Source organism: Phalangium opilio, unplaced genomic scaffold (genome assembly GCF_054372755.1).
Source record: "Phalangium opilio isolate 3A_F unplaced genomic scaffold, DU_Popi_V2 ptg000041l_1, whole genome shotgun sequence".
In the NCBI taxonomy this organism is placed as follows: Eukaryota; Metazoa; Arthropoda; class Arachnida; order Opiliones; family Phalangiidae; genus Phalangium; species Phalangium opilio.
The window spans coordinates 2,721,144-2,746,202 of record NW_028324165.1 but is presented as its reverse complement, the minus strand read 5'-3'; the positions used below and the strand labels follow the sequence as shown (position 1 = coordinate 2,746,202).

Below are 25,059 nucleotides of genomic sequence, written 5' to 3'. Positions count from 1 at the left end.
GAGGAAGAATGTAACTATGATCACTTGAGCAAAGATGATCTAATCAATGAAGTAAAAGCTAGAGATGATCGAGTTAGGAAACTGGAAGCCAAGGTATTTTTCAAAGCATATGGGTTTTTTTAGCACAGAGATATGAGAAAATTTAAATGGACAGTAGTTGAATCAGGTGTCCCTTAAAATAGAACCAAGCTCTATGAGTGGGTTAATTAATTAAGGTTATTGGTGAAAACACCTATCAGGATTGGCACAAAGCTAAGGGGATTGGTAACACGTCCTTCGTTTCTTTGTTAACAAAGAAACCCGACGAGGGCCTTTGTTGCTGATCCCCTTCTTGCCTGTCATTATCTTCCCCTTTTTCTTGCCTGCCCCTTTAAAATACGTTTAGCCAAAGAAACTCCGAAGATTGTTTTGTAATGGAATCTCATTTTGTTTAGTGTAATGTTTTAATTTCAAACTTGGGAAAAGAGAGAGTGAAAACATCATTAACGATAAATAAGCAAATAGACGAAATTGAAAGGCTTAAAAGGGTCATTAAAGGGTTGGAAAATAGAATCAAAGATCTGATGGTATGCAAGATCCTTTACTTTCATAATCGAAGGAAAAATTAATTATTTTAAGAATGAGCGTTTTTGTTAATTGTTTTAAAAATAGGAGAAGAGTGGAATACTTCAATTTCCTAATGATGAATTAGTGAAAACTGAACCCGTTGAATATGATTCTGGAAATAATGGCCAGGAGTTATCCCTTCCTATTGTTATGCACAGTGTCCAAGCTGTCAATATCCAAGGCATTCTGTGTAAAGAAAATATTAGTCAAGAATCACCTGTTACTGAGGTTGGCAATACAAACACCGAAACTACCTTGAAAAAACTGAAAATATGGGGTTTATAACGCGAAATACGAATCCGTGTGTCCCTAAACCGAACTACAGTGACAGTTTGCCTCAAAGTGCGCCTTCACCAAAAATTAAGGTTGAAAACCCATTCGAAATGACTCCTGACACGAACACGGAGAGTGATTCTCCACGAGAACCTTTTGAAAACAATATTACCATTAACGATTCTTATCGTAAATCGCCAAGTTTCTCGACAGAGGGAGACACTGAGGATAATTCAACTCCATCGAAGAAATTTCGTGTTCCTGAATTGAATGTTGAATCCGAAAAACATTTGGATCTTTCTCTTGATGCAAATGTCGAAGGCGATTCATTAGAAGGATCCCCAGAAAACGAACTTGATGAAAACCAATCCGAAATCGCCGTGACAGATGCAAAGAAAAGTGATGGACAAAATCAAAATGTGGAGCTGTTTGTCGATCCGAGTTCATTGAGTGTGCCAGTGTTTGTTCCTGAAGTAGAACGCAACCCAATTGAACTATCAGAATTGACCCCCGTCTCTATGGAAAGCGATTTGCCCGAAGTTCCAATTGCAGTTCAACATAATAGTTCGGTGTCCAACACGGAGATATTTGAAGATGTCGCTCCAAAGAATCCAGGGGGTAAAACCTCATCGCCTCGTTCGAAAATTGCAGGTAAGTCATTTCATTCTTTAATAGTCTTGAGTACCTAGATTGAGAAGTCATATTTCTAAACCACTATTTCCGCCTTCTCTAGTCGCGTATTTCATTTAACTGCTCGTAATGCAATCCGAATGTATTTTTTTCACCCTCCGAAAAACGCGAATGATGGAGACACGGCCTCCCTGCTTTTGGACGTAATTCCGCTTTAAACTTAGAGGAAAACTAGTCTTGGGTCGAAAGCCCCCTAAGCGATGCTTATTTTCAATCGTTGTGGTTGTAGACACTTAATAACACTGGCTTGACGCCATATAGTTGCGCACTTTAGTGTAGTTATACTGCTGTATTGAAGCGTACGCTGATTCACGTGATCAAAGCCCTGACTTTTCTTCAACATTGCTTGTTCGTACAACTTGACATTCTATTCTTTTCAAGTGCGTCTACACAATTCTACTATTTAATGCCTTTTTTTGCAAACTTTATGAGATGAGTACATCGTTAATTCTACCGTGAAATGTTTTTCTTCATCCCGGCTAAATTAATTCAGTATGAAACTTAGTAAGGATGAAATTTATAACGTCCCATTAAAACGCGAACCAGAAAAACCCCTCAAATGAGATTTGTGTTCCCTTGGAAGCACGGAAGAAATTAATTTGATGAAAATCAATGCATTTACAAATTACACTAAGAAACTTCACATTTCTAGCCGCCATTTTTCAAGATGTCCGCGGATTAAAACAATTTCTTTAACGTCCTTGCAACGTTTACGCGGGGACGGTTAGGCCGGGGCATTGAGTATCAATCAGGTACGACTTTTACTTAACAATACCAGGGTGCCTATTCTGTAAGCATTGAAAGAGAGTTGTCGATCGACATCTCTCTCGGTCTCGAAAATCAGAAAAATGGTATTCTGTCAGAAGTTGTCGAGTATCGACAAGTTGTCGAACTAGATATCGACAGGGTTTCGTTTCGAGTAACCCCTCTTGCATGAGTTTTAATCTGAGAGTAAATAGCTGCCCTTCTACATTTATCTCGCTTTGAGTTAGGCTTAGGGAAAATATTCGGTGAGTTTTACGAAGACAACGTACTATCAGAAGTAGAAGAAGGAGATGTAGTTGCACTCAGGGTGCCTTTTTCTAGGCAGAGAAACAAAGTGAAAACTATATGTGACAACAGAGAGTGGGTGCCAGAACGAAAGAAAATGGTAGCTTGTCTGCACGCAGAATCAGCTAGCATTTGATTCTCCGAACATCCGTTGAATTTGAAACTACGTCCTTTCGAGCCTAGGTTTCTCAATTCAATTTATGTTCATCCCCTTTTTACCTCTCCGTTTGACGATGTCGTCACGGAGAGGTATTACACTGGACGTGTCTGTCACCGCGTTCTCAATTTACAAATCGGAGCAAACGTATATGCTATATCCGGAACTCGTTCACAGTTCTATTATCGTTGTTAGGGTAAAGATGTACGCGGCGATCACCTACGAGAAATGTCTAGACTCCTAATGACAGGGCTTCCACCAAAGTTTCACGCAATTGCGGGTTTTCATATTATTTATTGTGAATCAATCGCCTTATATACCCTAAATTTCCAAAAACTGTTAAAGAGGCATACGCTTGAATTCAAACGTCAACAATAGCTATGTTTAAAATGATTTTAGGAATAACGTTTCTTAGAATGACTAAACTAATATTAAGCTAAATTACTGACGATAAAAGTAATCAATATAAATCATATTTAATTAAGAACAACGTCTCGACTCGTAGATGTCTATTGTGGTTTCCCAACTTATTGTTTATTAGGTTGTTTACTCATACTTTAATAAAAAAACAATGAGTTTTCGTAATGCGCTTGAATGTTACTGTATTTTTGATACTATATTGTTAATGATGTATGTGTCGTTTTTATATTTCATTAATAAATTCGTGTAGGGAAATTCAGGAAGAAACGTTCAACTCGGATCAAATATTCTGCTGAATTTAAAAGGGGTCCACAACGTCACATTAAAAAGGGTAACGAAGAAAAACCCTTCAAATGTGATCGGTGCGACTATAAATGTACCCAGAAGATTAGTTTGATCGCACATCAACATATTCACAGTGGTGAAAAACCCTTCAAATGTGATCAGTGTGACTATGCAAGCACGCAGAAGGTTCATTTCATCGCACATCAACGCATTCACAGTGGTGAAAAACCCTTCAAATGTGATCAGTGTGACTTTGCAAGTACTCGGAACTATGATTTAAAAATACATCTACGCGTTCATAGCCGTGAAAAACCCTTTAAATGTGATCAGTGTGATTATGCAAGCACGCAGAAGAATAATTTGATCACACATCAACGCATTCACAGGGGTGAAAAACCCTTCAAATGTGATCAGTGTGACTATGGAAGTACGTGGAAGATTAGTTTGATCGCACATCAACATATTCACAGTGGTGAAAAACCCTTCATATGTGATCAGTGTGACTATGCAAGCACGCAGAAGAATAATTTGATCACACATCAACGCATTCACAGTGGTGAAAAACCCTTCAAATGTGATCAGTGTGACTATGCAAGTACGTGGAAGATTAGTTTGATCGCACATCAACATATTCACAGTGGTGAAAAACCCTTTAAATGTGATCAGTGTGATTATGCAAGCACGCAGAAGAATAATTTGATCACACATCAACGCATTCACAGGGGTGAAAAACCCTTCAAATGTGATCAGTGTGACTATGGAAGTACGTGGAAGATTAGTTTGATCGCACATCAACATATTCACAGTGGTGAAAAACCCTTCAAATGTGATCAGTGTGACTATGCAAGCACGCAGAAGAATAATTTGATCACACATCAACGCATTCACAGTGGTGAAAAACCCTTCAAATGTGATCAGTGTGACTATGCAAGTACGTGGAAGATTAGTTTGATCGCACATCAACATATTCACAGTGGTGAAAAACCCTTCAAATGTGATCAGTGTGACTATGCAAGTGCGTGGAAGAATAATTTTATCAGACATCAATTTATTCACAGTGGTGAAAACCCCTCAGAATTTAATTAGTGCGAATATGCTAGTAATCGTTTGAGTATTTTGATGATACAATGGTGAAAAACGCCTCAAGTGTGATCGGTGGGACTATGTATATGCAGACAGAAGTGTCATTTGATAGTACATAAACTTAGAAGTCACATGAATGGATGGATTTACATTTTAAATGTGTAGGACTATAACCATATTTCATCGGCTTGTTTAATGAATGGGCCGACACTGTGTATGTAACAATCCATTAAATTTCTCCATTAGAAATTGTATTAACGGAAGCGCCGCTCATTTTCAGAGACAAGACTCTTGGGGCACAATACCCAATTGTAACACCGCCATTTTCATACCTAATTTTATATTAAATGTAATAATATTCACATAGACGATGCAAAAATAAGCCATAATAAATTTTGGATACGTTTTTCGAATTGTTCCAAACTTGTTTCCAAACGTTTGAGGTGTTTTCTTTCGAGCGATTTCCATTTCCGTTATCAGTCCCCTCGGAGCTTTCATTAGCATATAAATTGTAGGAAGTTTCTTCAGGTTTTGATGTAGTTCTTGCTAAATGTCTTGGATCGTCATTTGCGTCTTTAATTACTTTAACTTTGTCATCAGCTCATGTACTGGATGGTTTCAACAGAGACAGGAAAATTGTCGCTAACCCTGACTTTACCGTTGAAATCAGGCTTGTTGTGTTTTCAGTATTTATTAGGTTTATCACGTATAGAGGTTTAATGGCTGAATTTTACTGTTTGTTCATATTGTCACGTATATTTTATTATGCGTTCATTAGGATACGTTTGCATTCCGTATATTGTCTTAGGACCGTTTCAGTGATCAAATTTTAATCTAAATATATTTTCGAAAGTTGTTTCTTTGTTTATGTTTATTTTTTCCGAATTTGACCGAGCTGCCTGGTTTATATCGGTAACACTATTGGGAAATTTTAAAACTGATTTGATTGAGTTCTTCTATAGACTGGTAAGAACATACTATTCTGGATCCGTGACATCTGAGTTTTATGATCAACCACTATTAAAGCATCGTTACATAGAATTTGAAAACTATCCGTTGTTCGCTTTAGGCGGACGCTATTTCTTTAGCGCCACCGCGTGACCGATACATAACAAGCTAATTATCATTTTTTGGATAATATTACTAAATCTTGGGTTAATTGAAAAATGACAGTCACCATCGGGGATTCGGGGGCTAATTCTAACCACCAAATATGCTGTACACTCACGAAAGTTAGTCGGAAGCAGCTAGCTCTCGTAGGAAAATGGAACTAGCCGGGTAGCCGCTGCGACTGCGAGCACTCAGTGCCATGCTCAGTGCTCGCAGTCGCAGCTTGTGTCCGCGAGCGCATGATCGAGTTGGCTATGGGACGCCCCAGGCGCTGGGGTCGAAAAACTAAAACTGTCTGCTAGAGATAACGGTAAATGAAAGGGGGAACTACTTCTTCAAAGAGGAAAATAATCATAACAGTGTAAGCGATAACTGATAACATTATTTTTATAGAGTTTAATCAAAAATTGAAGAAATACCCAGGTTAAATCTTTATAATAAAAGTTCAAAACATTTAACAGAAACTTTCGAGCTCGTGGCTCTTTTCCAACTGCCACCCACGTGCTCGGAAGCTTCTGTTAAAAGCAGGGTGAAAAGGAAAATCAAGCGATTTTTTGTCGATTCTTCTACTAATTGTAAGACCAGGCTGCATAATGAAACATTCAGGAAATACAGTCTCCGAATGATTTTAAAATTCAAATTCTACAGGGCCGGTAGGCCCTTGTAGATATGACTTGATACTCTTTTGTAACGTTAAATCAAAATTCACATGCTTTTACCAATTTTCCTATGGAGATTAACAAGGGGTTTTTCGTGATATTTAACCACCTCTAACTGAAAAACTAGAGCGAAGTTACTTTTCGGAATACTCTTAATTTAACAATTAAGTATTCAGGGTGTGCGATCGGCTAGTCTAATTCAGAAACAATTAAGTCTAAGTATGTTAATTTTAGTTAATTACAGAAGTACTTGTTTCGACCATCGTGATTGGACATAATAATAATGCTAGAGCTCTTCGAAAACTCAAAATAACCAAGTATCTATGGTGTAGTGGTTATCACATCCGCTTTACACTCGGAAGGTCCCAGGTTCGAGCCCTGGTAGATACATGACTTGACTATCGTTATTGGACACAATAATAAGCTAGATCTCTTCGAAAACTCAAAATAACCAAGTATTCATTGTGTAGTGGTTATCACGTCCGCTTTACACGCGGAAGGTCCCGGGTTCGAGCCCTGGTAGATACATGTTTTGACCATCGTGATTGGACATAATAATAAGCTAGATCTCTTAGGAATCTCAGTATTACCAGGTATGTGTAGTGTAGTGGTTATCTCGTCCGCCTAACACGCGGAAGGTGCAACGTTTGGGCCCTGCTAGATACATGTTTTGACCATCGTAATTGGACATAATAATAAGCGGTAAAGAAAACATAATTACTCAAAATTTAATTACATTAAGACTGAAGCGACAGATATTATATAAAAACGTCTTGGTTTGGACCAAGGCCGAAAAAACAAACGATATGTTTGAGGTTTATCAATTGACTGAAGTTTCAGATATTGAAATTTTTTCTAGTTATTTTTATACACTCAATCCTTAATCAATATTTAATTCAATCAACTGATTTTACTGTTAATCGACCTAGTCCCTCTAAATTAATTGAAAAAATTACATATCTACGCTTTTTCAAGAACAATTACATTTTCCGAAAACATTTTATCATGAAATTAATTATTTTGAAGGGATTTCGTGTCGATACTCACTAACTTGTGAGCATCTTGACCGACATAGTTTTAATTGTTGCTGCCTTGACAAATTTTCAAGTTTGCACCAAAAGAAGTTTAAATCTGTTTTAAGTTGTTGATAAGACTGTCGTTTAGAGTGAATGTCGTCTACTTAAGACAAAGCAACAAAGTTTATCCTGTGTGGTAAAGGGTAAAGATCACATAAACAGAAATACTTCTCAGACTTGTTATATTCATTTCCCGCGGAAATAATATGGTTAAACAAATCATTCATTACTAGTTATGCCAAGAAGGTCACATTTAACTCCGACACCCCCTCCCTTCCTCTATTTTCCCAATATATGGCATTTTATAATCACCAGTGGTTTCAGTGTATGGGTCATCTGAGCCGTCGCAACACACTCAGCCAATATTACCATAGACTGAGTTATGACCAAGAAATTCTTAAGTACGGAAAAGGAAGTTCCAGTGCAACTTTACCATCAAAGAGGCGACAATTGAAATGTAGCATTTCGATATACGAAATTAAATGTATAAATTCGCGCAACACCCTTGTTTGGCATCCACGATCAAATATTTACATTTTCCATTCGAGTTATGCCAAAGTTCGCTTGCTTGTTTTAGACATCCAGTAGAACATTTCAAATATTCAATACTGTATCCTCAACATGATAAATTAATTTCACGATAGAATGTTTTCGGAAAATGTAATTGTTCTTGAAAAAGCGTAGATATGTAATTTTTTCAATTAATTTAGAGGGACTAGGTCGATTAACAGTAAAATCAGTTGATTGAATTAAATATTGATTAAGGATTGAGTGTATAAAAATAACTAGAAAAAATTTCAATATCTGAAACTTCAGTCAATTGATAAACCTCAAACATATCGTTTGTTTTTTCGGCCTTGGTCCAAACCAAGACGTTTTTATATATTAGGTTGAGGTTTTATGGATAGTTTTAAATAAGCACCTCCGACTGTTATCAGAGGTGGATTATCAAAATTGCCATTGCACGCTCTACGTCTCGAGCAATTTTATCAAATCTCGCGCTAAATTTAATTCGGCATGGAGCGTGCCACGAGAATTTTGTTATCAAGAAGGCAGGGCGTTACGCGATTGGCCGGAGGTGCATATGCATAGTTTACAGGAATGGAGATTTGCTACCATTAAAACAAGGAGACCAGGCGACTTAGAGTGTAAAATAGCAGACGATTTTACGCTCTTAGTCGCCTGATCTCCTTCTATTAATGGTAGGAATCCTAGATGCCTGGAAAATATGTATTTCAAATTGTCCATAAAATCTCAACATAATTGTAATTTTAAAATCACTCTGAGATATTTCCTGGGTGTTTCACCATCCAGATTGGTCTTATAGTTAGCAGAAGAATAGGTAAAAAATCACTTAACCATGATCATAAATAACTTTAAAATTTATGATAACATAATTATTAACAAAGTACATTTTTTAAGCTTCGACTTAGAATTCCGTTGTACAAAACTTATCAATGCTAAATCTTGATTTACATTTATTTTTACTATATTAAAATTTTCCGTGTCAAAGGTCCTTGACAAAGAGAGAAAATCGAGATATTAAATCGCAGTCCAGGAAAGTGTCAGTTCCTCAACTGAATGTCTAAGTCAAAAACATTTGGAATTGTCCCTTGAAAAAATATGGCGATCGATTCAATTATAGACTCTTTGTTTGAAAAACTAGAAGCACAGGAATCTAAAAATAAGCTTCTTGAAAATGGAGATATTGAACCTAGCTGCGGTTCACCTGAACTGATCCCGGTTGATCTGGAAAGCGACTTACCGGTTATACAGCTTGAACTTGAAAACGATACTTCAGTGGCCAACTTAGATGCCCTTGAACCTTTCACGTCAAACTATTCGTCTGCTAGTTCGAAAATTGGTAAGTAATTTTATTCTCAAATAGTGTGAGTACCTAGAGAGAGAATAGCCCGAGTCATACTGCTACCGTGTTTGAAAATAAGCCTGAGATGGCCTGAGCAGTATATCCACTGACGCTGGTAAAGTTTGGTGTCCGTATCTCCGTAGCCAAGTGTTGTTGGGCCCAAACTGGTCAGGGATATCTTGCAATAGCCGACGATTTTCCATCTGAAAATATCGTCCGAAGAGTATTTTTATACCGTTCATCATCTTTTATGCATGATCAGATGGAAAAACAACCTTAAATCAAAAGTATATAGATAAAAACTAAAAGTACAATTCGTTGAAACTTGTTTGTGCCGTGTAATATGAGAAGCCCTCCTTTATACAAAAATAGTGTTGACCCCCTCTACGTATGATTATCTTTCCAACCGAAGCACGGGGAACAAGCGGTGAATAGGCTCATAAAGTAGCAGGTGCTAACTCTAGTACCAAATATTAAATTATCTTTTTACCTTGTTTTTATAATCATCGTAGTTTTTGGCACCTTCTATAAAAAACTTTCAATTGTTGTTTAATGAAAGGACCTAGTCGTTGGCATTTAAAATGGAAGCGATGCGCTTCTATGGCACAAATTGATTTACATTTTCAGTTTCTGCGTCACTAAATAAATTTTAATTGCTATTATGCCAATTTCAAAAACTATTTGTTATATTTAATTAACTCTATTTGGGGTATTAAATAACACTGACCAGCGTCCAACTACAGAGAACCTAGCGGTTCTACAATTCCCATAAAATCTCGTATTAACATATAATATCCTAATGTTAGGAGGTTTTCTGCATCAAGTTTATCAAAATTTAGCTCCGTTATCGAGATTCCATTTGGCTAGACACCGAAATTGCGGAGCTCCATTCGCTTCCTCAGGATTTTTTAAATATTAAATTATATTTAAATTTGTCTTTTCAAAGTAAAATCCAATTTGTTATTTTTTGAGATTTTTCTATATAGTTTTAAATTAACCAAAGTAATGAGCATTTTTAGTCCTATATTTTCCTGTAAAAACACATTTTGTCTCACATGGCTCCCTGCAACTATCATTATCATGTTAATTAAACTTCTTCAAGTTTACTGAAATGAAATTCGCTAAAACTTCGGAAACAAACCGAACGCTATATTATCTGGAAAATTTGTATCAAGTAGACACAGATTAACAGAGGGTTCAGTTTTTTGTGCTAACTTCGATTTAAACTTATAATGATGGGTTAATTTTCTTTCAGTAGAAAATACCAAGAATGAAATTTCAACTCCATGCAAATATTCTAAAAATGATCAAGAATGTCAAATGCGAAAGAATAACGTTGAAAAGATTTTCAAATGTGATGAGTGTGACTTTTCCAGCAAAGAGAATGGTCTTTTGATCACACATCAACTTATTCACAGTCGGGAAAAACCATTCAAATGTGATCAGTGTGAAAATAAATGTTCGCACAAGAGTAGGTTGATCAGACATCAACACATTCACAGTGAGGAAAAGCCATTCAAATGTGATCAGTGTGACTATGCATGTAAGCGGAAGAGTAATTTGACCAGACATCAACGCTTTCACACTGGGGAAAAACCATTCAAATGTGATCAGTGTGATTATGCCTGCACGCTGAAATGCAATTTGATTACACATCAACGCATTCACACTGGGGAAACACCATTCAAATGTGATCAGTGTGGATATAGATTTACGCAAATGAGTGGTTTGATCAAATATCAACGCATTCACAGTGGGGGAAAACCATTCAAATGTGATCAGTGAGGTGACTACGTTAGCGCGTGGAACTGTTTATTGATCAAACATCAACGAATTCATGGTGGTGAAAAACTTCGTATTTGATCATTGTGATTTTAGGTGAGCTTAAACAGTAGATTTATCAGACCCGTCAACGCGTTCACAGTAGAGAAAAACCCTTCTAATGTGATCAGTGTGATTTTACCATAACTAAATTTTCAAAAGAATTCTAAATGAAAACTATTAAGAAACAGTAGTGAAGGATGCTAATGTATAATCTTCATTATAAGTTAATAGTACTAAATTTTTAACAATTTTAATTTTTTACTTAATACTCTGATTTTATTATAAGTGGATTTTAATTGTTTGAGTTTGTAACTTCGACCCATTTCATTTATTGAAAGAAAGTTAGTTGTACAAGCATTTAATATCCAAAAGAATATTAAAGTTCATAAAATCTATTTAAAGAATATCAATTTTCAGATGGTAATTCAATTGAAGTGCCGCTTTTTATCCACATCGTAGTATACGATGAGGCTCTTAGTTTGACCCGAGCCGTCGTAGTAGTAGTAGTAGTAGTAGTGGCCGGGGTTGTCGCTTCGTTATCGTTAGATTTTAGCTTAAAAGGAATTCGATAGTACCTCAAACCACCCATAGGGGTAACTGAGCTTGGTTAGAGATTTTATTTTCATTAAAATTGTTTTTGTTCGCAGCCGTGATTCGAACCCGGGTCGTTCACGCAGCAGTAAGACACTCTACCACTATACCACGAAGGCTTGACAATAAAGGGTCGGGAATGACGGAGGGCCCTAGTTATTTCTGGGGTCGGATACTTATGTATTTTTGGGGTCGGATACTTCTGAATTTGTGTCTTTTGGTCTTTATGTTTCTTTTCTTAATATTTTCTGAATTTGTATCTTTGGGGTTTCTGCATTGGTATCTTTCGGGTCGGATACTAGTGAATTGGTATCTTTCGGGTCGGATACTTCTGAATTGGTATCTTTCGGGTCGGATACTTCTGAATTTGTATCTTTGGGGTCGGATACTTCTGAATTAGCTGTGGCATAGGGGCTAGCCACCACCCCTCTATGCATTGTAAAGGCGGTAGATAAGTGGAAATAAGTCGCAAGATGACTTGGTCCAATTAGCTAGCTAGCTGAATTTGTATCTTTCGGGTCGGATACTTCTGAATTTGTATCTTTGGGGTCGTATACTCCAGCAGACTTCATTAAAGAGGAAGTGGCGACTTTTATTCTTAAAATAACCATTAATAATCTAAATTTTTTAAAGGTAAGTGGAAAGAAAGGTATAGCTTGTTTTATTTCCCCTTCCCGCGGGCGCCGGCCTTGACTGGCTGAGGCTCTACCGTATTACGGTTATCACTGTTTAGGGTAGGGCATTGAGGGGCTATTCACTCTGATTTTCATGTACAGTAAATCTAAATCATTTAAGCATTGTAAAAGATAGCGCTATTCACTCATTATGGTATGGTATAGAGGGGTTATCCACTCATTAGGGTAGGGTATAGAGGGGCTATTCACTCGTATGATGTGGCTACTATTACGAGCCCTTGGGCCGTCTTGTTTTTCCTATGAGATATTAACAAATGAAAAGTTTTTGAGCGGTGCAGGACTGTATTAAAGATTTAGTATATGAATAGACCATTCCATTGTTTACTTGAAGAGAAACCAACACACAGGTGGGAAGTCTCCTTTTCAGCGTACTTCCCTCGCGCCAAGAAGCAAAGCAACATCCCGCCTACTAGTGTTGCCTCTAATGCGAGCAGCTTGCTTCGTTGAGCGCTTGATGAGTGGGCTCGAGTACTTTTAATTTATCACGCAAGGGCAAGGCTTTCCAGCGCTTTTAGTCAGGCGTGGCTAGTATCAACTTGTCTACTTTTTAGTACAGGGAGTTGCACATCCATTAGATATCACGCCCGCCCTTTATCCATTGACCTCTTTTCTTTGACATGCTACAAAAGAATGACTAAGAAGCCCATGTTTATAAAATCAATCTCTTAGTAAAAAAAACCTTCCCTATACATTAAAGGCAGTATGAAGTATTATCAGAAGTAATATAAGAAACCTCCCTACGGGAGGGAAGTATACAAGGCGCCATAGGCATAACGTTAAAACACGCGAGACATCCTCGAACCGCCAAATACCATATTCAGACACTATTGCTCACGGACAAGGTACGGCAGATCTTAGTACTTTGATATGGTCGTTGGAATTGGGAAACTAGTGTAGTCTGCTTAGCCGTCTGTCGTAAAGAAATAGAAGATTCCTGATTTAGCTAATAAATATTCACATACGGTTATTTCGAGACGTAAATCTAGTTTGTTGTGAAGCCAAGAAGAAGATGAAAATTATGAATACAAGAACAAAATTTCGAGATAGATAATTGTTATATTTTGACAAGTTTAATCGATGAGACGAAGTTATAACTAACAAATATCTTTTAATACTCTTCGGTAAGGCCGTAGCACATTGTCTGGTCTACTCCTCTCGCCTCTCCTATTTTCTCGAGAGCCAAGAATATGTATAGGTTCAGAGAATGTGTTACAATGCTGCCAGAATGTGTTACAGTGGTTTGTCTATGATACATAACATCCCGTTTTGTTAAAGAAATATAAACAACATTTAGCTGAATGTTTGGTAGTAATTTAAATTTAAGACATGACATGTGTACTGAATTATTGTTCATAGTTGGCAAATCTGGCTGGAGGGGCTTTATGTCTGGTGGATCGTCGCGGCATTTCTTGTTTCTGCAGTCTCACAATCGTTGGCGTTGACGTAGTTTTAGGTCGTGATTTATGATCTGTGCGACCTGGACTTCGGTCTGCTGCTTCGGTAGTATTTTCCTGCTCAGGGGTTCCTTGGTGAACTGTTTGTAGTGGAATGTTTCCCTGTGGAGGAGGAATAACTCGTGTGGTTATAAGGCTAGCAGCAAATCTGGCGTAGCGTCTTTACTCGAAGGCCAGCCGTGTTTGATGGTGTCTTTGAGAACTTGAATGGTTTTATCTGTTGAGCTTTGTTCTTTTATTTTCGCAAACCGAGAATTGGAAATTCGTACATAGTCGGCATGATTAATTTGCTCAAGTGTAGCAGGGAATTCTCTGTCCTCGGTCAGATGAAAAACCAAAGATTCTGCTTCTTGTAAAGTATCTCGCTTATCTGTCTCGGGAAGAAAGACGCGTGAGAGACAGTCTGCGACATACATTTCGGAACCTTTCTTGTATACCACTTCCAAATTATAATTCTGGAGTTTGAGAAGCATACATTGTAATCGCTTTGGAGCTGAGAGAAGTGGTTTTTTGAATATGGTTTCCAATGGACTGTGATCAGACTCAACTCGGGTTTTGTCTCTGCCACAAAGATATTGATCAAAGCGTTGGCAGGAGAAAACAATGGCAAGGCATTCTTTCTCTATTTGTGCGTAGCGTCTTTCCGTTGCTGTAAGTGAACGAGATGCAAAAGCAACAGGTTGTCCTTGCTGCAGCAAAGTGGCTCCAAGTCCTGATTCGCTTGCATCACACTGAACCGTGATAGGTTGGTTCACGTCGTAATAACGGAGAACAGGGGCGCAAGCTGTTAGTGATTTCACAGCTTCGACGGCTTCCGTGTGTTCTTGCGTCCATACCCATGTAGCGCCTTTGTGAGTAAGCTGTCTTAAAGGCTCGGTATATTCAGATAACTTGGGTAGAAATTTTGAAAGGTATGTTATGTACCCTATAAAGCTTTGGACAGCGGACACATTTTGTGGCATTGGCATGTCTTTCACTGCTCGAACCTTTTCCGGATCTGGAGAGACGCCGTTACTAGTCAGTACATGTCCAACATATTTGACCTCTGTGACGCGAAAGCGCATTTTTGTCTGATTGAGTTTAAGATTGTTTTCACGAGCTCTGTTCAAGAAAGCTCTGAGGTTCTTGTCGTGGTCTCGGATGGCCAGATCGAGAGTGTCTCCACGACCGACAATAATTGTGTCGTCATAGAGTGTTTCAACACCGTCTAAGCCCGCAAGTATGTCGTGTAGCCGGCGTTGAAATTCTTCTGAAGAAGATGCTAATCCAAATGGTAAGCGTAACCATTTTTATCTACCGAATGGTGTCCAAAAGGTAGTGAGTAGGCTGCTTGCGTCGTCAAGTTTAATCTGCCAAAACCCATCTTTGGCATCAACGACGGTAAATATTTTTGCTTGAGCTAGCCGCGGCAGTATTTCCTCAATGGTTGGCATAGGATATTTAGGTCTTTTAAGAGCTTTGTTGAGATCTTTCGGATCTAGGCAAATTCTCATCTTGGATGGTTTCTGGACGACTACCATGCTAGAGATCCATTCCGTGGGTTCAGTGACTTTCGCTAGAACACCTTTTTCTACAAGATCATCTATTTTTGCTTTTAGGGGATCACGGAGTGCGACGGGTACTTTGCGTGAGCGGTGCTGTACTGCTGGTACGGTGCTGTCTACTTCCAGGTGACAAGTACCAGGCAAACATCCTAAGCCAGTAAAAAGATCTGCATACTCAGTGAACACTTGTTCTTTCGTGAGAGCGGTGGTACACGATGTATCGCTTGTTGGAGGGTTTGACAAGACGTGGAGAGTATGACTGTTATCTATAGATTGCGAGTTGAGAGAGATGAGACCTAATTGTATAGAAGTTGTTCCTGATAATAACGGTGGTCTGTCTTCTTTTGTTATCTGACACGTAATCTGGCATTCTTTGACTTTATATTTGCAACTAATGGTTGTCTCCCCGATCGGTTTCATGTATGTTCCATCGTAACAACGGAGCGTTGCATTACCAGGCTTAAAGGTTTTAGCCTTTTCAGGGAGATAAAGGTTTGCAAAGTATTTATCACCCTTGGTGGTGATAGAGCCAATGTCGTAAGAGACTGTGTAGCATTCTTCTTCGCTTTCTTGGGTGTTTTCCAAGTGATGTAGCTCTTTTTTCTTCGATTTCTGAGGTTTCTTTTTGCGTGCTGGCCTGTTGTTTTCAGGTTCTTTGCATAGACTTGCAAAATGACCTTCACGCCTACATCGCTTGCAGAGTTTTCCATAGGCTGGACAACTTCGTCTATCACGAGCATGACGAGTGCCACAATAATAACAGTCCCTTTGTAGTAGAGGCGTATCCTGTTTGGGCATCGAGGAAGAACGGCTACTGTTACTAGCAGCAACATTGCCGCGTTTTGTTTGTTTATTGATATAGCTAATGGAAAGTTGTTCTTTTCCATTTCCATTCTCATCGAGGCGTTTTAGCTGATTATCTGCTAGTTCATTTGTGCGACAAATATCTATCGCAGTTTTTAGAGTTAGCTTGGGATCTCTTATCAGCTGCGATCGAGATTTCGCATCCGACGTACCCAAAACTATTTTGTCACGTATAAATTCATCGAATAGAGCTCCAAAGTTGCAGGTGTTAGCTAACTGTCGCAGGCGTTGTACATATTGGTCGATTGTTTCTGAGGTACCTTGCTGAGCGGAGTAAAAGAGGAAACGTTCATATATGACATTTATTTGCGGTGCAAAGTGTTGCCTCAACTCTGTTATAATGGTATTCAGATTAGCTGCTTGCGCTGCTGGTAGTGTTAAGCTCTGATAGACTTGAAAACAGTCTTTCCCAATTACGGAGAGGAATGTGGCGATTCTTACAGAAGCATCGAGATTATCAATTCCTGTAGCTATTTCATAGTTAGACCATTGTGCTTCAAATAGCTTCCAATTTTCAAAAGCATTGCCCTTTAACGATACAGGCGCTGGAGGTGGAATTGACGATGTAACCGCTGCCATGGCCTTTGTTTCAAGATGAACAAATCATGGAGAATAGTAGAGACGAGACAATGGAGTGGCGGCGTGAAGTCAGTAGTTTTGGCGCGCTTTTTCGTAGGCCTTGGCTTCTTATTATAAGACGTATTTATAGATATATTTACGTTTGGTGGTGATGAAGGGTAGTCTTCAAAATTAGTAATGAGATACTTGACTGTTTACCTCATCACCTCACTTCTGGCACCATGTTATATTTTGACAAGTTTAATCGATGAGACGAAGTTATAACTAACAAATATCTTTTAATACTCTTCGGTAAGGCCGTAGCACATTGTCTGGTCTACTCCTCTCGCCTCTCCTATTTTCTCGAGAGCCAAGAATATGTATAGGTTCAGAGAATGTGTTACAATGCTGCCAGAATGTGTTACAGTGGTTTGTCTATGATACATAACAATAATAACACCATTTTAAAATCTATCTATGTATAGTGTTAGCAGCCATGGAAATAACACAGGTTTACAGGTCCAAAACCACTTTATTAATTACTCAGACTAGTTTTTTTATTCAAAAACCGAGGGTCACGAGTCCTAGGGACTTGTTTATTAATTCTAATTTTTGATAAATATTGAAAGGGGACCAGTTTATTAATTCAAGGTTTTCGTCAAATTTCGACTCCTTTCACATTGTAAGGAGTCTTAATCTTATTTCCTAAATATCTCTACTGCTAGTCGTAGTGTCAGGTAGTACTAATAAGTACAGCGTTGCCAGACGTACGATAATTATAGTACAATGCGATAATTTTAAGAGTTTTTTCGAAGCGTACGATAGTTATGACGCTGTACTAGTACGCTAAATTCGATAATTCGGCTTCGGCGTACGATAATTGTACGATAATTTAGCGGGAAATCTAACTAATCTGGGCACAAAAGGCTCGCTAGAAGAAGAAAAAAGTGAAATAGGATGAAATTATTCATGTTTTAAGTCCAAAGGCAGGATGAGAGAAACGTTTGGAGACGTTATTTGTCCATCTCCTTCCAGGGGCGTTCCGAAGGGACAAGGTTTTGGGGGGGAGCCCACCAAATTTTGCCAACTTGAAAGCAAAAATTTGCCAAGCGACACGTAGTAATGTAGTACCATGTTACTCTGTTTCTTAAAATAGTTTTGGAATGAAAATCCCTGACTAAATTTATCAAATTTCTCCGACTAAATTTATCAAATTTCCCCGACTAAATTTATCAAATTTCCCCGTATATATTTATCAAATTTCCCCGACTATATTTATCAAATTTCCCCGACTATATTTATCAAATTTCCCCGACTTAATTTATCAAATTTCCCCGACTTAATTTATCAAATTTCCCCGACTAAATTTATCAAATTTCCCCGACTATATTTATCAAATTTCCCCGACTATATTTATCAAATTTCCCCGACTATATTTATCAAATTTCCCCGACTATATTTATCAAATTTCCCCGACTATATTTATCAAATTTCCCCGACTATATTTATCAAATTTCCCCGACTATATTTATCAAATTTCCCCGACTATATTTATCAAATTTCCCCGACTATATTTATCAAATTTCCCCGACTATATTTATCAAATTTCCCCGACTATATTTATCAAATTTCCCCGACTATATTTATCAAATTTCCCCCACTATATTTTTAAAATTTCCCCGACTATATTTATCAAATTTCTTACGCTAAGTGAAAACGCTATAACGCTGGGCGACAACGTAAACAACAAATCTGACGTTTCACGTCCAGCTGAAAAGTAGTTTTTTTCGGTCAAGTGAAAACCATGCCTTAAGGGTTTGACCAAAAAATCTTTAGGCCGAGCCCGACGGAATTTCCGCTCGGCCGGGCGTAAGTTGTTTTCTATTTTTCGGTAGTGTTCGGTGTTACGCCGGTGTCTCAGGCAATGATATTATCCCACAGACTGCGTCATAAATTTCAAGAGCGCACGCATACGCTATATAGATTGATAGCCGCTATGTTTTTTTTTTGTCGGAAACATTCCACGAAGGAAGAAAAATTTAACTAATGGAAGTAAATAGAGGTAAGATGTTAATAAGGAAGTCTTTATTGAGGATGTTAGATAATATCTCTTGTACGATCTAAGCGACAATGGGACGGAGATACCAATTCAGAGTGCGAAATAAATGTTATGGAAACCACTCTTACCTGTCACGTGATCCAAAAATATGTCTTTCAAACTCAAAATTCAGTCGTAGTGTGAACGGTCTTTCGCCGGACGACGGCGTAAGCTAAAATTTCTACCGTATGCTACGTGATTTGCGCCGGTTTTTTTTCGGTCGAGTGGGAATCTAGCTTTATGAGGCACGAAGCTTTCATGGCCTGACGCAAGAATCAGGCCGTCAGATTAAACCTTAGCCGCGTATTTTCCAGACAGATTTTATATTCTGTTACTTAACACGACCAGATCTATCAAACAACACCGGATTCATACATGTACCTCATGAGGTAAGAATTCATACCCCAATCGACCATTTTAACCCCCGTCTGATTTATTGATGGCCCCCTTTAATGGCGTCAGATTTCATATATTTGGAATCCCCATTTCCAGCTTTATCATTTGCCACCTTTTTTATTCATGTACCTCATGAGGTAAGAAATCATACCTCATTAGGGTCAAACATGGCCACGCCCCCCTCAAATGCCCCAGCTGTGACGCGTAAGACGGCCCAATCTATTAATGAGCATCAAAACTGAACTCATTCCAATAGTCAGACCTTTTGTACTTTATGAGGTAAGATCCAGACCACTGGCTCTTGGTCTATGTTTTCCAGAATTTCAATTCCACTCCAAAATGTTTTTCCCTGACATTTCCCTTGCCTTTTAGGTCCATATTCAATTTCCCTGAGCTTCATTTTGCCAATTGAGCGTCAATTTGCCAACTCGACAAAATTTTAGGGGGGGAGCCTCCCCCTGTCCCCCCCCAAGGGATCGCCCCTGTCTCCTTCAGGACCCTTGTAATTTGTACCGATTTTAGTATAAATACAAGGTCAATCAGAACACCACTATTTTGAAGGCGCTCGGAGCGTACGATAATTTTGGTTGAAAATCGATAATCTTTTGGCTTTCGTACGATAATGTAGTCAAAGATGGCTAAATAAAATTGTTAAAAATGATTTGGGACCATGTAATTTTATGTTTATAATATAAATAATTTTAAAGTGGGACCAGTAGTAAAATAAATCGCACAGGGGTAACTGGTCTTAGGGACCAGTTTGAATATTGTTGATGTCGGGGTCGCTGGTCCCGAGGACTAGTTGAAAAAAAAAAACTTATTTCCATGGCTGAGTGTTAGTCATATACCATGCGGTAAGGGTTTAATTCAAATTTTATGCAAAGACCTATGAAATCCTATAATCGAGTCACTGCCTGTTTAGGAATGATTGATTATCATCAAAATCTAAAAATGCTGCATGAATTATTTCATTGGAAAAGTTTAAAATTACAATGAGTCTGTGAAATTGACTTAACTTAAGCAGCCGACGCAGTCGGGAGATCAGAGAATGTATTCCTACGCTCTACGCGGCTCGGCCCTATTTTTTAAACTTTGTTTACGGCTGTATAAGTGCGCGGGGACATTCGTGGTACGAGGATGTATCGGGAAAAATTCGCCTTTGTATACTTTCCTCCCGAAGGGAGGTTTCTTATATTACTTTTGCTATTATTTAAGAAGCGGTGCTTCCTTATTATCCACCAAATTTATGACAACCCAAAGACTCTCTATGCATACGTAGGACGCACAATGAAGCTTCGCGAACAACCTGAATCAAAAAGCCGCCAACTTATGCACGTTTGCCCTTTCTCGTCTCCCTGCGACCTCGCACTCACTTCACCCATGCCAAATATATATATTATATAATAAAATACGAAAAATATGTGTCCCTTACCACTCCAATAGTATATATATTACGGCCTCCAAGTCTGCGACTCGGAAACTTTAACTGTCTGCTAGTCATTCTTATTACGGCGCGAAAACTGGTAAACCATGTAGACTGAAGCCTTTAAATATATGTCACTAAAATTACTAATATCAGTCTCGAAGATTTCTTCCAGCTACAAACAGCTTCCATTACAAGGGGCCATGCCCACAAACTATAAAAAAGCCCCTCAACTACTAATCTCCTTCAAACTCACTTCACCCATTCCTTATATATAATCAAATTCCACTCCAAAAATAATTATATTACAGCCTGCATGTCTTAGTCTGGGAAACTTAACTGTCTGCTTGTCATTCTTATTATGGCGTGAAAAGTGTGAAACAAAATAGACGCCGAAAACTCCGCTCGACCATTATGATTACATTCCATCAAACTCACTTCACCATAAATTTCCCTTGACTACACTACAATTAACTGACAAATCGAAATTACAGAAAGCCTTCTCTTCCCACTACTCATAATTCATAACTTCTTTATCGCATAATTACAGCACATAAAAAACATTTACCGGCAATGCTATTATGTAATTATAAAAACACACACATACCCTCTCTCACACGCACACAGTACATTTTCCAAAGGTACAATTCAGTAACATTATTTTACTTTAAAGAGTAACCTTGTAAATAGCTTTGTATAATGGTGGGTAGGCTTGCAGACCTATCCGCTTTTGCCTATACCCACTAAATAAATAAATAGCGTTGAATGATTGCTCTAATTTGGTTGACGGGTAAAAGAGGACAAGTAGGATGGATTAATTGAAAGATTGTGTTGTGGTGGTGAAAGCTTTAAGCTGGTAGGTAATAAAAATATTTGGGAAACTTGAAGAATACCTCTAATGGAACTGCCCTGGCGCAACCCTACCTACGCTGATATAAATTGGCCTAATCTTACCGTACCTAACATAACAAATGATAACATAATACAGTTTTTAGTTTTGGTCCACGTAACTTAGAAAGGCCAAATGGGCCTGCAAATCAAGAGAATATTTGCGTTGTGCATTGTACAAAATGACAAAATTTAATAGCTAGTTAACATTTTTAGTAAAATATTTCTAAATCTTGAGTCAATTGAAAAAAGACGGTCACCATTGGAGGCTAATTCTAACCACCAAATATGCTGTACACTCATGGATGTGAGGTGACTATAAATTGAGACGGAAGTCTAGCTCTCGTCAGTCTCGTGTTAAAACTAGCCGGGTAGCAGCTGTGACTGCGAGCAGCTTGTGTCTATGAGGTGAGAGCATGATCGAGTTGGCTATAGTACACCCCAGATGCCAATTGCCAGCCACTGCCAGCCGCGTATAGGCTAAAAAATTAAAACCTTCTGCTAGAGATTATTTTTTGGCGGTAATTGGGGCAGTTGAGTACTATAACAACTTTAAATAATATAAAATGTTTAAGCCATACAGCTGGAAAACGGTAAATAAAAGAGTAAACTATTTCTCCAAAGAGCAAGAAAATCAGAACGGTGTAAGAGATAACTGATAACATATAGTTTTTCTAGAATTTAATCAAAAATAAAAGAAATGCACATGGATAAAAAAATTTATTATAAAAGTTAAAAGGAGGGTGAAATCAAGCGATTTTTATCGATTCTTCTACTAAAACAGAGAAAATCGGGATTTTACGTCGCAGTCCATGAAAGTGTGAGTTCCTCTACTGAATGTCGAAGTCTAAAAACGATTTAGAATTGTCCCTTGAAAGAAATATGGAGAACGATTCAATTGTAGAATCTATGGAAGCACAGGAATCTAAAAATAAGTGTCATGAAAAAGGAAATATTGAACCAAGCTGCGCTTCACCGGAAATGACCCCGGTTGATCTGGAAAGCGACTTACCGGATATATCGCCTGAACTTGAAAACGATACTTCAGTGTCCAACTTAGATGCCCTTGAACCTTGCGCGTCAAACTATTCGTCTGCTAGTTCGAAAATTGGTAAGTAATTTTATTCTTAAAAAGTGTGAGTACCTAGAGAGAGAAAAGCCCTCTGGTACCGTGTTTGAAAATAAGATTGAGCAATATACCCAATGACGCGGGTAAAAATTGTGATTTTGAAAAGTCCATCAATTATGAGGGATCGTGTTTATTGGGAACAATTGAGTGGAAAGTATCAAAGAACATAGGGGTGAAACATTTGGTTACAGATATATGCCCCCCCCCCCCCAAACATTGGACATTAAAACAGGGAAATATCCAACAACGACTTTAATCCGAGTAACCAGCTTGTTTAGAACTAGCAGACAATTTCAATAACCTTCAATCTAAGTAAGCTTGTTAATGGCACTTGAAAAAGACTGTCGTACCTTTTCAGAACCGCGGGAAGCCTCCGTTTTCTGTTTCGTTTGCTCGAGGTTTTTACCTCTCCGAGTGACGTATGTCACGGAGAGGTTCTAATTTCAACGTGTCTGTGTGTCTGTCTGTTGTTACACCCACGTGACCGCGTTCGCAGTTTGCAAATCGGAGCAAACGTGTTCTCAATTTCCGGAAATTTCGAAAATTGTATTACACTTAGAGGCTATTACTCCATTGCCTGTCTAACATCACCAGCCTCTGGTCTTTGTCCATCCCACATGGACACCAATCTGTACACACTGGCTTCTAATCACAATCATCTGCTGCTCTTTGTCCATCCCACATGGACACCAGTCTGTACACACTGGCTTCTAATCACCACCCTCTTGTGGTCTTTGTCCATCCCACATTTACACCAGTCTGTACACACTGGCTTCTAATCACCACCATCTTCTGGTCTTTGTCCATCCCACATGGACACCAGTCTGTACACCTGGCTTCTAATGAGATCCCCACCATCTTCTAGTCTTTGTCCATCCCACATGGACACCAGTCTGTACATACTGGTTTCTACACACCACCATCTGCTGGTCATTGTTTTTGTCCATCCCACATGGACACCAGTCTGCACACCTGGCTTCTACTCCATCATCATCGTTAAGGTTAACGGCCAGGGTTACGAGAAACGTCCGGCCTCCCTAAGGTGGGGCTTCCACCAAAGGTTCACGCAATTGCGCTGTTCTTATCCATAGCTGCGATTCGAAACCCTTATATACTACCTATTTAGTAAGGCGAAGCAACCGGCGTATGCTTCATTTCAAACGCCAATATTAGTCAAGTCTCTCAAGAATGTTTAATTGTTCTTTTTTAAAACGATGTAACGTTCAATAAGGCGAATAACTAACGAAGAAAATATTAAATATTAATTATATTTATTTTAATATTTAAAATAATCTTGTTTCTCAATTCAAAATTAATACGGAAAGAGTTAAAAAGCAGCCTATGTTTTTGTCTGTGTGTGTCCGTCCGTTGTTACAGTAGTGCGCTGCGTTAGAAGTTCGTTTTGTTTTGATGTGTAAAGAAATCCTACAGAACCATAATATTCCCTTTATCCTTAATATAAAGTGAATATGTGGAAATATTTTTCGTAATTATGATGCATTTAGTACTTTTGTAGCTTTAAAGCTCTATTTCATTTTGATATTCCAAAGATTTTTTTAAATATTATTATTTAAAATGGATGTTTATATATTACTTAAGCTATACTAGATCTGTTTATACCATAATCCTTTTTTAAGTGAATACAAGCACAACGCTACTATGTTGGTCAAATGAACTTTTATTTGTCAATAGGCCTAGTGAACCAAAAAGTAAACGCTTGGTTTTCGTTTCTCTAATGCAGAGACATTAACGGTTCAGAGTGAGCCGAAAGTTAAATACACTTTTAAATAATTAGGCTTAAATCTGGGCCGCGTTCAGCAGAGCCCAGCGCTGTGAACAGTGTCCTACATAACGGGATTTTGTTTATGAATTATGACGTCATGGTGCTCAGCGCTGAGCTAGCGCGGTCTTCAAAGAAAATAGTTGGCTGTTTGGATAACGTGACGTAAAACGCGTAGTTCGCAGCTTGGCGAAAAAACCATGGAGGAATTAATACAAATAGCTTGATGATTCTGATGGGACTATAGCTATTTAATTGGCGTGAAATCAGTTGATCGCGCGAGAATTTTAAGAGATATGTTAGTTTCTAATTTTAATTATAAAAGTTGTTATGTATCTCTATAAATATGTTATCATACAATTTTTGTTAAGCCTTGGTACCTTGAACGCTTTATTGCGCTAGCGTCATTTATAAAACGCGGATGAGCGGAGAAAAGCTATGACGACAGAGCTCACCGGTAAACATTTCCAAAATCCGCTGTCTTTTTTGGTGAGCGCTGCTGAACGCAGCCCAGACCAGTGAAAGGTCTGATCGTAATC

The 25,059-nt window shown here is 38.3% G+C and overlaps 1 protein-coding gene and 1 non-coding gene across 2 annotated transcripts; both read left to right on the top strand.

Annotated features, from left to right (window-relative positions):
• Window positions 1-735: 735 nt before the first annotated feature.
• LOC149679341 (uncharacterized) lies at window positions 736-11,388 on the top strand. The gene is made up of 4 exons (XM_089835778.1): window positions 736-1,530; window positions 3,447-4,566; window positions 9,032-9,273; window positions 10,532-11,388. The coding sequence occupies exons 1-4, from the start codon at window positions 879-881 to the stop codon at window positions 11,059-11,061; spliced, it is 2,544 nt and encodes an 847-aa protein (XP_089691904.1). The 5' UTR covers window positions 736-878; the 3' UTR covers window positions 11,062-11,388.
• TRNAV-UAC (transfer RNA valine (anticodon UAC)) lies at window positions 6,651-6,723 on the top strand. The gene has a single exon. It is a non-coding gene; the product is annotated as a tRNA-Val (tRNA).
• Window positions 11,389-25,059: the final 13,671 nt, after the last annotated feature.